General features: G+C 40.1%; 1 protein-coding gene across 3 annotated transcripts in view; it reads right to left on the bottom strand.

Moving 5' to 3' along the window:
- Positions 1-1,534: 1,534 nt before the first annotated feature.
- The window catches only part of BLVRA (biliverdin reductase A), a 56,340-nt gene continuing 42,749 nt past the window's right edge, over positions 1,535-15,125 (bottom strand). For all 3 annotated transcript variants that reach the window (XM_032643280.1, XM_032643279.1, XM_032643278.1), the window contains 3 exons: positions 7,404-7,511; positions 5,199-5,370; positions 1,535-1,898 (listed from right to left, as the gene is read on the bottom strand). In XM_032643280.1, coding sequence (XP_032499171.1) covers positions 1,640-1,898; positions 5,199-5,370; positions 7,404-7,511 — 539 coding nt within the window. In that variant the 3' untranslated portion in view covers positions 1,535-1,639. The remainder of the gene's footprint in view (positions 1,899-5,198; positions 5,371-7,403; positions 7,512-15,125) is intronic.

The following is a 15,125-nucleotide window of genomic DNA, read 5'->3' as shown; positions in this document are numbered from 1 at the left end:
TCAGTAGTTGTGGTGCACGGGCTTAGTTGCTCCGCGGCATGTGGGATCTTCCCAGGCCAGGGATCGAACTTCTTAACCAAGACACCACCAGGGAAGCCCCACCCTGCTTCTAATATCAAATAGGGCCAATATTTTGAAACAGCAGTTATCAAGCCCAAATGGGAGAGACTATTGCACTCTATTTTAATCATTGAATATGTAACATTTATCTCATGCTGGATACTGTGGAACATACAAAAACATAGAGCATACAATATTTCCTGGCCTTGAGGGACACTTGATGTGATAATAAAACAAGAGAACGAATGGACCAATATTTATTACAAATTATTTTACATGACGAATGAAAGAATAACCTTATGGATTTTTTTCAGGTTTAATATACTTGCCTGCTTTACCAGGAGGTACTCTGGGGATGGAATAATAGAAACAGAGGTAGAGAACGGAGTTTGCCTCCATCTCATGGTTTCCAAACTAGTTAGGGCTCATAATAGCAAGTGGGGAGCAGGGAAAAAACCAAGAGGGAGACATTTACAGAAGCAAGAAATCTAACCCAAGCTCAGAAGAAGATGCAACAGGACCACCAGTGAAACGAAAGGGCAGCTTCCTGGGACTCAAGCAGATTGGACCAGACATGAGCCACGAGTCCAGACAAGCACAAGACCCCAAGTGCAAACACAGGTGGCTTCCCTGGCTGTCTCCTGGGTCTCTGGTCTCCTCTCCAGGTAGCCTTCTGAGTGCTCTACCTAAATCAGAAACATGACCACGCACCCCACGCCCCCGGCACGTTAAACAACACCCTTTGGTGCCTCTGCACAGCCTGATAAACAACATCCCAGCTCTTCACCTGGCCTTCAAGGCCCCCCACCGTCAGATCTGCCTCTCTGGGACTCCCCACTCCAGACCCAGTGCTTCAGCGACACTGTCCCAGGGCACTGGCCAGGCTGCTTCTTACTTCTCTCTGTTCATACTGCCCCTCTGCCAGGGAAGCCCTTCTTTGACCTTCACACAGCTATCTCTTCATCATCAGGACCTGGTTTGCACATCTTCCCTGAACCCTTCTCCGGATGGCCAGGGACAGCCTGAACCTCCAACGTTACAGTGACCAGTTTGTGTGACTTGCTTCCCTTCTGACACTGTGAGTTACTGAGGGCAGCGGCTATGTTTTTAGGATCCCCAGCACCGGGCACCGTCGTCCAGTGAGAGTCTGTGGAGGGGGAAATAAAATTCCTTAAGGCGGCAGGAAGGAGGCTTCCAGGCACTGTTTTGCAGTGATTTAGCGCACGAGTGGGGTTTAAAGGCTGGTTCTGCCATTTACTAGCTGGGTAACTTCAAACAAGATTTTTTCAATACACTAAGGAAAACAAGCCTGGTAATAATACTCATCCGACAGGGCCGTTGGGAAGAATGAATGAAACTGGACATCTGAAGCTTCCCGTGCCACTCCACCAAGGGTGGTTCTTTTTTCATCCCTACCACGTGTGCCCCTGCCCAAGTATCACTCCCAACACGGCTCGTGACAATAAGCGAATCCTGTTTACCCAAGACACGTTTAATGGTAAGAACAGAGATGAAGGTCAACTCTTGATAAAAATCAGGCTCAGGTCTCGTCTGGGCAAGGCCATGTTGCCCCCTCCCTTCACTTCTTCAGGCGGCAGTGTTTCTGGATCTCTCCCGCCAGCCATAGGCAGTGCAGGATACGTTTCTTCTCGGCAGCCAGCTCCTCTCCAGAGAACTGGCCCAGGAGTTTCTGGACAAATATATTTTGATCCTTCAGGAAAATATTCTTATTGACGCCTACGTTGGGCATATTCTCCAGGGACCCAGACTTGAAATGGAAGCTTAAATGTCTGTTTCGCTTTAGGCCAGGCGCCTTCTCTTCAGTCCACGTCAACGGGCTGTGGAAGCAAGAGGCCCAGGATTAGTTTCACAGGGGCGCGCGGATGCGGGCTGGCACCTGAGTGCCCAGTGCCAGGTCCTCGTTTTGTGCCCGTTTTCCCTGCAGCTGCTGCATCCCAACCTCCACCAGCCTCCCAGACGCCACGGGTGACTGTTGGCAACTTTACTGCCCAAAGGTCCTTTGTTCAATTTTGCCACCAGGCAGGGGAGTTCAAAGATTCTGGTGTATCAGTTTGTTATTTAGGAGTTTTTACCCTGAATCTCACCGGATCCTTCTGGAGGATCCAGACCTGAGATCCTGTGCAAACTGTTGTTTCCAAGTGTATGTGCGTTTTTATGGGAAAGAATTCTTAGCGCTCTTTCATCACATTTTCCAAGAGGTCTATGACTCCAGGCACATGCCAAGACCAGATGCTGCCAGCCCACTCACAAAGCACGTTTCCATTTCACATTTGCCCCTCAGGCCAAGGTCAGTACTCACAAAAATCTACAATTCAAATAGCACAGACCCTGCTCTTCTAAAGTTTCTTCTTTTTCTGGATTTATCTTTTCTGTCTTTAGATAAAAGCTGTGTTATCTGCTTAATGAAAAAGAGAAACCTAAGCAGATTCGATCTAAAGTTAGAAGCTTCACTGAATAATGTGACAGGAAAAATATAAAATCTGCTCTTCAAAAATATATTCTAAAAACAATACAGCACTGATTTAAGGACTTTCAATGGAAAAAAATCCATAATTTTGCCTAAATAATCTTCAGTTTGAGACAATCCTTTCAAATATTTGCCTATATGTATATGGAATATAAATCCTAAAATATAACTTTTAATTATGTTTATTTAAAAATATTTATGATCCTACAGATACTGCTATTATTTTTAGCTGCATATCATGGGGACAACTGATTATATAATTCATTCAATATTTCATTATTGCCAAATGTTCAAGCTCTTCCCAACTTTAATATGGATAACCTCCATTCAACCTCTTTACACATATACACATATAGAGTTTTCCTTCTTCTGGGAACGAAGTCTCAGGAATGAGAGGACTTGCTCTGGCTACTTCTCTTTGCTTTCCCCTCCTTCTTCTTATACTACAGGGAGAGCCGGGGTCAAGGACAGGCAATCTGGTTGGGCTGCCATGCCAAGTAATGGAGTTTTCAGGGCGAATAGGGAAAGGGTTCAATGCCGGGCAGGCATCAGGGTCCCTGGCCTTCTCGTCTCCATTCCTCGGATTCCCTCTTCCTCTCCCCGTGGGCTGCAGTGGGGCAGGCCCGGCGTGGGCAGGCTAGATCAGCGTGGCTAAGGAACGAAGGGGAACTACCTTTGGTTGGTTTGTTCTCCGCCTCTAGAGGCACAGGCCATAATACGGCTAACGGTGTGCGTGCGGAGTTGCAAGAAAGGGGCCCAAGCAGGTCACTTAAGATTGTTTTGGGTGCTGTAGGAAGCTCAGGGGTACCTCCAACCTGGGTAAGGGCCTCCCCTTCAGCCAATCAGCTCACCCAGACCTACATTAGAGTGTGGGGTGAGTGTTTAAGAGGAAAAGATCTGAAGTACGTAAAAGGGGAGCCATCAGGAGAGATGTGGACAGAATAACTTCCTCATCTTGTGGTCCTAAAAACTTAAAGTATTTGCCCTGGAGGGCGAGGGCATGGGGGGTAGGGCACGCCTGGCTCTGGCACCACTCCTACCAACTGGCTTCAACAGGAGGCCTGAAACGTGTACCTCTTCTATATAGATTTGGGTTGAAAAGGTGTTCTAATGCTTTTTTTTTTTTTTTTTTTTTTTTTTTTTTACAAAGTTTGAAAACTGCTGGTAAAATGGGAAGAACACGGGCTTGGGAGTAAACTGCACTGGGTTTTCCTGGATAATCTGGGACCTGAGGCTAATGACACCCAACCTCGTGGACAGGTGAGGACTACAGGACGAATTAAAGACAAGGCCTGGCATGTTTTCAGTACGATTCCCTTCTCGTGCCCTTCCTGTGCATTTCTGTGGAGGTGTGACCATCTGGGGACCAGAGACAGGCTGCCTGAGCGCGATTCGCACACAATCACTTGTTAGCTGTGTGCCCTTAGCAAGTTTCTTAACCTCTCTGAGCCTCATGGTTTCCTAGGTGATCATCATAATAATCATAATAACGCCCACTCCGGAGAGTTGGTATAAAGATTATATGAGAAAATCCTTATAAAAGGACTAGGCCCTGGCACATGGTAGGAACTCAGGAAACGTTAGCAAATACTAGTACAACCGGGATTCAAGCAGTGATTCTGGTCTTGCCGGTCCTTTTATTGTGACCTTTCAAGGTCATGTCTGCCCTCCTCCCCATCCTCTGCTGAGGTTCTGCTCTGTTCCACTAGGTTGTTGGAAGGCAGCTGTAACTTAAGAAACTGGGCAAATGACTTACAGAGGCTCCTTATGTTTAGAAAGACTTTGGTATGAGGCATTTTATCTTGAAGGGTGTTTGCTGGTGAAAGATCTACATTTACTGTCAGACGGGACTCATCATTATCTCAGCCTCCCAGATGGATCAGTAGAGGACTTGGTTTCGAAAAATAATACTGGAAAGATGTTCAAGTAGAATCTGCAAGCGTATTATTTCTGGGATTGCATTTTTCATCATTAGGGGACTGATGGCCACTTACGGAAGATGCTGGGAATCAGGGTATCACCATTACCCACCTAGAAGAATTATCAGGGTGTGTCATGATCCAGGATCACACAGAGGCTTTAGCAATGGAGGAACCAACAGACCCCACCTCAGTGTGATCTCTGACACGAACATCTTTGGGTCTCTGGGCCATTTTAAAGTCTCTTGAACATTTTTAAATAATTAAAAAAAAGACTTGGTATGAAAAAGAAAGAATCAACGTTTTGGCAACATTATGACGTATGATGTGGTGATAAAGCTGAGAAATAGCTGGGCGTGTGATAAGCCAGCAGAGTACAATGTTAACGGCAGGATCTAGGTAGCTGGATGGATGCTCACTGCAAAATTCTTTCAACTTACCAATGCCTGCATCTTTCACCATAAAATGTTGGAAACAATTCAGGTCATAGAACTGGATACTGCTCACTTGTGTGGCTTAGACAACCTGCTCAAATCTGTAAGCTTCTCTTAACCTTACGGGGCTGCTGGGAGGATGGCATGAGGCAGCATAAGTGAAATCCCAGCACCTGTTCCACTGGCATAAGCAGACGGCCCTTCTGGAGTCGAAGGTGCGGGTCTAGGCCCCTGGGTCCCCCACGTTCTCCCTTGTGAACACACGAGGATGTCCTTATGTTGCTTCTCATGACCTACCTTTTGTTCTCCGTCTCCAAGCACACGGTCATCTTCATATACTGATCTTCTTTTCTCTCTTCCAAAGTGGCGGACACGAGAGAAAGCTCCCCAAAGAGGGAGACCAGCCAGGTCAGGCGAGAGATGCCGCTGAATGCAGGGAAGCCAAACCGTTCTTCTTCCAGCGGGCTAGCTGTGGGGAATCACAGACATGGCGGGGACTGGAGGGGCAGGGCGGACAGCTGGGGGGGGTGGGGGATGTGACAGGGAGCGAACAGATGCGGCTGGGTGATCAGGACACACAACCTACCTTGTGACGGGGCTGTGCAAGATGACTAATTCTGATGGAGACTTTCATAAAAACGTCTCCCTTTTTTCCTGTTTCTTAAATTCACTTTGTTGGTAAAATAAAATATTTCACTGGAAATTGCAGTCCATCTGGCCCCCAGGGTAATAAAAATGTTTTAGGCTTCTAACGTGTGTGTGTGTATATATGCACACACACACATATATGTAAACATATATCCCCTTCAGTTTGTGACTTAAAGAAGTAAAAGAATGAACGTATTTTAGTCCCTCAAGCCTATATTCCTATAAATACCATATAACTGTCTGTGTAAGTGATAAGGGAGTGAAGGAATTGATAGCTGTGGAGAAAACAGTAATTCCTATAAAGTAGTCAATATCAAGAAAACTGATACAGCCTTATGTGTTCCTCAGTCTTCATAATCTCGTGTACAACAGTATATTGCAACGAGTATCTGTACAAGAAATCCGGTCAAGATACTGCTCCCCTCTCATCCCAGCCTAAATTTTAAACATAACCTAGATTTATAAGACTTCATGTCTGTTACACTGCTCTTCAAAGATTTCTTAAAACTTTGATATTGACTTAAAACAACTAATGATTATGAGTATGTTCTAAAGAAAACAAGCAAAGTAAATAAAAAGATAAAACAAAGATTGTAAGTTTCATAGACAACATGGTTTCAAATCACTAGGACCTAAGTATGAAACTTACAAAGGAAAGGCAGCTCCCTCTGGGCTGGTTCCTGTCTGCTCCTGTTCTTTGCAGAGGACTGAACAGCTGCTACAAGTCTGAGCTCCAATCTGTCTGCCTCCGCCACATAACTGTTGGGTCAACTTTGTGAAGCTACTCACTTCTCTGAGCTTCATTAAAAAAAATCTGTATAATGGGGGTAATAAATACCCACTTTCTAGGATTATCATATGAATTAACATGAAATAATGTCACATACTTAGCCCAGTTCCTTGTGCGGATTAACGGTTATTATCGTCTCCACAACTCTCATTATATCATCATTTTAAAGGATGAAGATGGATTTTGTGCCATTCTATTTTTTTTTTTTTTTTGGCTGCACCGCACGGCATGCAGGATCTTAGTTCCCCAGCCAGGGGTTGAGCCCATGCCTCCACCACAGTGGAAACTCGGAGTCCTAACCTTTGTACCGCCAGGGAAGTCCCTGAAAATGGATTTTTGAAATGAGATTCCACTACTGTATATTTTCTGGAAACTCACGAACAGATGAATGGTTTTACCACTTGACAATGTCCGTTTTGTTTCTGTAAAGAAAGCCCTCAGGAAAGGTGGCCCAGATGCCTTAGGGTGGAGACAAATCCAAGGAGTCCACCCAAAGGAGACTGCAGACCTTGAGGCTCCAGGCTGTTCATTTCCTTCTGCTAATGGAGGTGCTCAAAGAATGACGAACATAAAGTAAACAGCTGAATATATAGTAGATCAAATATCTTGGCCACAGCCAATGTCCTGATAAATGTTGGAGGAAGAAAGGGTCTATGCATATTCTATTTGCTCCACAGAGAAGTATAAACATGTTCTCTTCTCCAAGAACCTTCTCGGTCCTTTAGCAAAGAGAGCTTTCATTTTTAACCTCCTGTGGAAAAATAATCTCCAACTCATCAAGATTTCATGAGAGAAAATTCTACCTAATCGATAGGGCCAAAAGCATAAATGTGCTTGAGATTTCTAACGCGTCTTCCCCAAGGCCCACTGAGCAATCAGATCTCATTTGAGGAAGAAAAATAGATTATTTTTATTGTCTGTGGGTGCGTGGGAAAATTAAATGGGCAGTCAGAACGTCTTTAGCAGAAATGAATCCAAGCTCACGTCCTAGAGAGCTCAGAACCCAGTAACCCTCCACCAGCCTCACCAGTTACATATGACCTGTGATCCCACCAAGGGCTGACCTGTGAAGAGGAGCGACCCTTTCAGCAGGTCCTTCCCCACCACTTCTTTTTTCAGGAATGCAAACTCCTCCATCAAGAGTTCAACGTGCTCCTCATGCAAGACTTTCCCTGTCAGGACAAGGATGGGGTTTAAAAAAAAAAAAAAAAAAGGCAGTCATCCTAAATCCTGTTAATTTCCTCGTATTTTTTTCATTTTTAAAAATTGAGAATGTATGTATAACTGAATCACTTGGCTGTACAACTGAAACAGAACATTGTAAATCAACTATACTTTGATAAAAAGAATATATATTAAAAAAAATTTTTTTAATTTGCTCAAAAATGCTATGTCCATGCTTTGGATTCAAGATGGCTGATTGAACACACACATTTATTTCCACTTTTATCAAAATCCTAATGAATTTTATGAAAAAGTTATTTAAAAATAAAATTGATGGGTAATGGACAGATATAACTATATCTTTAAAGTGTACAATGTGCTGTTTTGACGTCCATATGCATCGTGGAATGATCATCAAGGTCAAGACACTTAACACATCCATCACCTGACAGTTCACTGTGTGTGTGTGATAAGAATGCTTAAGGCCTACTCAGCAACTTTCAAGTATACAATTCCATATTATTAACTATAACAACCGTGTTGTACATTAGATCCTCGGAACTTCTAATAATTGAAAATTTGTACCCTTTGATCTATATTGCCCTATTTCCCCTTCCCCCAGCCCAAGGCAACTGCCATTCAAATCTCTGTTTCTATGAAACAGGCTTTTTTTTTTTCTTTTTAGATTCCGCTCTAAGTGAAACCATACAGTATTTGTATTTCTCTGACTTATTTCACTTAGCATAATGCCCTCCAGCTTCATTCATGTTGTAGCAAATGGCAGGGTTTCTTCTCTCACGGCTGAATAATATTCCACTGTATATATAAGCCACACTTTTCGTTATCCTTTTCATCTCTGTTAGAACATTTAGGTTGTCTCCATCTCTTGGTTACTGTGCATAATGCTGTGATGAGAATGGGTGTACATGTATCTCTTCAATCTACTGATTTCAATTCCTCTGGGTATATACCCAGGAGTGGGACTGCTGAATCACGTGATAGTCCTATTTTTAACTTTTTGAAGACCCACCAGTCTTTTCCATAGTGTCTGGGGTATATACCCAGGAGTGGGACTGCTGAATCACGTGATAGTCCTATTTTTAACTTTTTGAAGACCCACCAGTCTTTTCCATAGTGTCTGCACCAACTGATATTCTCACCAACAGTGCACCAGAGTTCTCTTTTCTCCGTATCCTCGCCAACACTTGTCTCTCGTCTTTTTGATGACAGCCAATTCTAACAGGTGTGAGGTGGTGTCTCGTGGTTGTGATCTGCATTTCCCTGATGATTAATGATGTTGAGCAACTTTTCATATATCTGTTGGCCATCTGAATGTCTTCTTTGGAAATATGTGTATTCAGTTCCTCTACCCATTTTCTAATGGGAGTATTTGCTTTTTGGCTATTAGTTTTCTGAGTTCTTTATACTTCGGATATTAACCCCTAATCAGATATACAGCTTGCAAATACTTTCCCTCTTCTGTAAAGTATCAATTTATTGATTGTTTCCTTTGCCATGTGGAGGCTCTTTAGTTTGATGCAGACCTATTTGTTTATTTCAGCTTTCATTTCCTGTATGCTTGGTGTCTTACCCAAGAAATCACTGCCAAGACCAATGTCAAGAATTTTTCCCTGTGTTTTCTTCTAAGAGTTTTACAGTTTCAGGTAAGTCCCTTTTTTTTTGAACAGCTCTATTTGTCCTTGATACATCTCAAGATCATTTTTGTGAATGGTGTAAGACAGGGGTCCAGTTTCATTCTTTTGCATGTGGCCATCCAGTTTTCCCAGAACCACTGATTGAAGACTATCCTTTTCCCACTGTGTGTTCCTGGTGTCAAAAATCAGCAGATTATATATGCATAGGTTTATGCCCTGCTCTTTATTCTGTTCCAATGATCTATGTGCCTGTTTTTATGTCAGTACCACACTGTTTGGATTACTACAGCTTTGTAATATAGGTTGAAATCAGGTGGTGTGATGCCTCTAGCTTTGTTTTTCATCTCAGGAATGCTTTTTTTAATTTAAAGTCTTTTGTGGTTCCATACAAATTTTGGGGTAGTTTTTTCTGTTTCTGTGTAAAATGCCATTGGAATTTTGATATGGACTACACTGAATCTGTAGATTGCTTTGGGTAGTATGGACATTTTAACAATACCAGTCCTTCCAATTCAAGAACACAGGGTATCTATCCATTATTCATGTCTTCCTGAATCTCTTTCATCAATGTCTTATAGTTTTCAGTGTACATGTCTTTCACCTCCTTTGTTAAATTTGTTCCTAAGTATTTTATTGCTTTTGATGGTACTGTAAATGAGATTTCTTTCTTAATTTCTCTTTCAGATACTTTGTTGTTGGTATATACAAATGCAACTGATTTCTGTATGGTAATTTTGTATTCTGTAACTTAACTGAATTTATTAGTTCTAACAATTTTCAGTGGAGTCTTCAGGGTTTTCTACATATAAGATCATGTCACCTGCAAAAAGACAATTTTAATTTTCTTTCTAATTTGGATGCCTTTTATTTATTATTCTTGCCTAATTACTCTGGCTTCAGCTTACAGTTTACTATGTTAAATAGCACACAGTGGTAATTATGGGCATCCTTGTCTTGTTCCTGATTTCACAGAAGAGGCTCTTAACTTTTCACTATTGATTATGATGTTAGTTGTGGGGTTCTCTGTATCATCTTTGTTATGTTGAGAAACATTCCTTCTACACCTAATCTGTTGAGAGATTTTATCACAAATGGATGTTGAACTCTGTCAAGTGCTTTTTCTGCATCTATTGAGATGATCATATATTTATCTTTCATTTTGTTAATGTAGTATATCACATTTATTGATTTACATATGTTGAGCCATCTTTGCAACCCAGGGACGAATCCCACTAGATCATAGTGTATGATCCTTTTAACGTGCTCTTGAATTTAATGCAGATTTTTCCATCTATGTTCATCATGGATAGCAGCCTGTAATTTTCTTTTCTTGTAGTGTCTTTGTTTGGCTTGGTATCAGGGTAATGTTGGCCTCATAAAATGGGTTATAAAGTGTTCCTTCCTCTTCAAGTTTTTGAAAGAGTTTGAGAAGGATTGTTATTAATTCTTCTTTAAATGTTTGGTAGAATTCATCTGTGAAGCCATCTGGATTTTATATGTTTGGAGGTTTTTGATGACTTATTCGATCTCCTAATCCCCTTGATTGTTATTGGTCTGCTCAGTTTTTCTTTTACTTCATGATTCAGTCATGGTAAGTTGTGTGTTTCTAGGAATTTATCCATTTCTCCTAAATTATCTAATCTGTTGGCATAAATTGTTCATAGTCTCTTATGGTTCTTTGTATTTCTGTGGTATCAGTTACAATGTCTCCTCCCTCATTTATAATTTTATTAATTTGAGTCATTTCCCTTATTTCTTGGTAAGTCTAGCTGAAGATTTGTCAATTTTATCTTTTCAAAAAGCCAACTTAGTTTCATTGATCTTTTCTACTGTCTTTCTAGTCTCTATTTCTGCTCTAATCTTTATTATTTCTCCCCATCAACTAAGTTTGTTCTTCGTTTTCTATTTCCTTGAGACGTAAAGTTAGGTTGTTTGAGTTCTTTCTTTTTTCTTAATGTAGGTGTTTATCACTGTAAACTACTCTCTTAGAAATGCTTTTGCTGAATCCCATCAATTTCTGTATTTGTGTTTCTATTTTCATTCACCTCAAAAATTTTAAAACATTTACCCTTGATCCATTGTTTTTTTCAGAATGTGTTGTTTAATCCATATATAGGTGAATTTTCCAGCTTTCCTCCCATTATTGACTTCTAATTTTATACTATGTAGTCAGAAAAAATACTTAATAAGATTTTAATCTTATTAAATTTGTTTTCTGACCTAACATATGATGCGTCCTGGAGAATGTTCCATGTGCATTTGAGAAGAATGTGTGTTCTGTTGCTATTGGTTGGAATGTTCTGTATACGTCTGTAAGGCAACTTGGTCTAAAGTGTAGTTCAAATTCATTAGTTCATAATGTATTTCTGTCTGGATAGTTTATCCACTGTTGAGAGCAGGGCATTGAAGTCCCCTACTATTATTGCATTGCTGCCTATTTTTATCTTCAGATCTGTTTAAGTACTCCCATATTGGGAACATACATATTTACAATTTTTATATCCTCTGAAGGAATTGATCCCTTTATTATATAATGACCTTCTTTTTCTCTTGTTACAGCTTTTGACTTTAAGTCTGTTTTGTGTGATATGCTACACCTGCTCTCCTTTGGTTTCCATTTGCACAGAGTATTTTTCCATCCACATGGAATGTTTTTTCATCCCTCCACTTTTGGCCTATGAGTGTCCTTAAAGCGTGAGTCTTTTGTAGGCAGCATATAGTTGAGTCTTATTTATGAACTGAGCTACTCTTTGTCTTTTAATTGGAATATTTAAACTATTTATATCTAGAGTAATTATTGATAGGTAAGAACTTATTGCCATTTTGTTACCTGCTTTCTGATTGTTTTATAGTTCCTTTCTTCCTCTCACTGTCTTTCTTTTTATTTTTTAAAAATTATTTATTTTTGGCTGCACTGGGTTTTTGTTGCTGCGTGTGGGCTTTCTCTAGTGACGCGCAGGGGCTACTCTTTGTTGCAGTGCACAGGCTTCTCATTGCGGTGGCTTCTCTTGTTGTAGAGCACAGGCTCTAGATGCACGGGCTTCAGTAGTTGTGGCATGTGGGCTCAGTAGTTATGGCTCACAGGCTCCAGAGCACAAGCTCAGTAGTTGTGGCACACGGGCTTAGATGCTCCGTGGCATGTGGGATCTTCCTGGACCAGGGCTTGAACCCGTGTTCCCTGCATTGGCAGGTGGATTCTCAACCACTGCGCCACCAGGGAAGTCCCTCACTGTCTTTCTTTATGAGTTGATGGTTTTTGGTCATGGTATCCTTTGATTCTTCTCTCTTTATCATTTTTTTCCTTGGTGGTACTAACAGTACCATGAGGCTTTCATAATACATCTTATAGTTATAACAGTCCATTTTAAGCTGACAGTAATGTAACTTCAATTGCATTTAAAAATTCTACATATTTACTTGCCTCCCCCCAACGAGTTATGTTATTGGTGTCCCAATTTATGTATTTTAATCTTGTGTATCCATTAACAAAATATTGTAGCTATAGTTACTTTTAATACTTTTGTCTTTTAACCTATTATTACTAGAGTTCAAAGTGATCTACACACCACCATTGCAGTAATAGAGTATTTTAAATTTGACTATATATTGGGTTGGCCAAAAAAGTTTGTTTGGGTTTTTCCATAAGATGTTACAGAAAACGCGAACGAACATTTTGGCCAACCCAGTATTTACATTTAGTGCTGAATTTCACACTTTCATATATTTTCTTGTTACTAGTTAACATCCTTTCAGGCAGGTCCAGTGGCGATAAATTCTCCTTTTATTTGTCTGGGAAAGTCTTTATTTGTCCTTCATTTCTGAAGAACAATTTTCCTGGATAAAGTATTCTCATTTGATACTTTTCTTTGAGCACATTGAATGTATCAGCCTACTCTCTCCTGGCCTGCAAGATTTCTGCTGAAGAATCTGCTCACAGCCTTATCAGGATTCCCTTGTGTGTGATGAGTCTTCTTCCTCTCACTGCTTTCAGAGTTCTTTGTCTTTGATTTTTGTGAGCTTGGTTAAGATGTGTCGTGGTAACAGTTCCTGATTTTGATGGTTGTATGTGGTTATCTAGAGACTGTTTTTATTTGCAGGATATATGCATGAAATTATTGGGGGATGAGGTTGGCAATTTACTCTCAAATGATTCTCAAGAAAAAAGAGTTCTCTGTACTGTATTCACAACTCTTCTATAAGTTTGAGGTTATTTCAAAAAAAAAAAAAAACCAAACCAAATAAATACTTATAGCACCAAAAATATGACAGCAAGCCAGAATCAGTCATGGATTATGAAATAAGATATAACTTGTAAGGAGAAAATGAAAAGGTAACTTGCAATTAATAGACTTGAATTCTCGACTCATTTATTTCCTCAAACATGATTTCAGCAGCTTTCTGACATAAGCAGTATATTATGAAATTCTCAAAGAACTATTTCTGGCCTCATCTTCTGAAATAGGGTGTTTTGTGTATCTCAGAAATAATAAATAAGTGTTTTTAAATTTGGGGGGAAAATTAGAAGAAATAAAAATACCCATGATCCTATTTACCAGAAAGAACCACTACTAAGATATATTGGTATATTTCCTTCTTTCTTGTCATTCTGCTGTGAATTATTTTTCATGGTTGTGATCATATGGTAGAAACAAGATTATATTTATTTTTAGTTTTAAAGTGTAAACATGAATTCATGTCATTGAAGAAAATTGAGAAAATGTGGAAGAGTATAAAGAAAAAAATATAACCGCCCAGAATTCTACCAGCTAATCTCTGTTACCATTTTGTTTCATTTGCTTTTTTTTTCCTTGCATATATGTGACATGATGTTTATACTGATGATTGAGCAATACAGGAACGGTCTCAGATCCTAGCTGAGAGATAATCTGCAGGGAAGTCCGATAGTAGGTAATCGATGTCACTGAGGGGACAAGTCACCGACAGGAAAGGGGGGCACTAGGGAATTTTCTGGAGTAATAAAAATGTTCTGTATCTTGGCTGGAGTAATAATTACATGGGTATATACTCTGTCAAAATTCATTTAACTCTGCACTTAAAATCTCTGAATTTATCATAAGGAAATTATATCTCAATTTACAAAAGGATAAGGACTTAAGGTAATTAATTTAGTGAGATGAGTACCAGAATTATTACTCAGTTTCTTCAATGGCTTTGGTGTTGGCCTATTCAGAGCTGCTTTTGTAAAAGAAGTAAGACGTTTCTCAGAACTTCTTGTGTCATAGAGGTAGGTCTTCCTTTGTAACTAGTTTAGCCATTAATACAAATGCTAGAAAAAATTGTCTCACTTGTTATTAAATGTGTCAGACTTGGCAAGCTATCCCATCTGATTGGCAGGGTGACAGATGGGGCTGCAGAAACACTGATTCTGGGAAGAAACAGAGGAACAGCAGGCCATGCACTGCCCTGAGCCAACAGTGATTCATTTTACATGTGCCCATGAAAACAAAAATATGATTTTCCATTCCATTTCTGATATTTGAAAATGCAAAAAGTACCCTTAACCAAGCACTAGTCAGCTATATGATAACCAGTGCTGGGACTGTTTTCTATGGCATCCTGGGTAAATATGTCGGAACAGTTATGGTTCTTAGAAAACTCTTTCTTATATGAAGATGAGCTCTCCATCTCTATAATTCTGCCCCCTACAAACAGAAGCAATACAACATAAATTTATTTTCTCTTTCTGTGGAGAGCTTTTAATATATCTTAAAATGTTTCTCCTTTACATTAAATATTTAAACTCTAGTGATACGTCCAAATTATGTGTAACTTTTAAAAATTTGTTTTTGTTTGGGAGGATTATACTTTCTAATTTAGGTGCCTAGTATTCTTTTTCTTGCCTACCTGCTCTGGCTGCAACTTCCAGTACTATGTTGAATAGAAGTGGTGAAGGTGGTCATCCTTATCTTGTTTCCTGATCTTGGAGGAAAAGCTTTCAGTGTTTTA

The sequence above is a fragment of the Phocoena sinus genome, chromosome 9 (genome assembly GCF_008692025.1).
Source record: "Phocoena sinus isolate mPhoSin1 chromosome 9, mPhoSin1.pri, whole genome shotgun sequence".
Classification (NCBI taxonomy): Eukaryota; Metazoa; Chordata; class Mammalia; order Artiodactyla; family Phocoenidae; genus Phocoena; species Phocoena sinus.
This window is presented reverse-complemented; position numbering and strand designations above follow the sequence as displayed.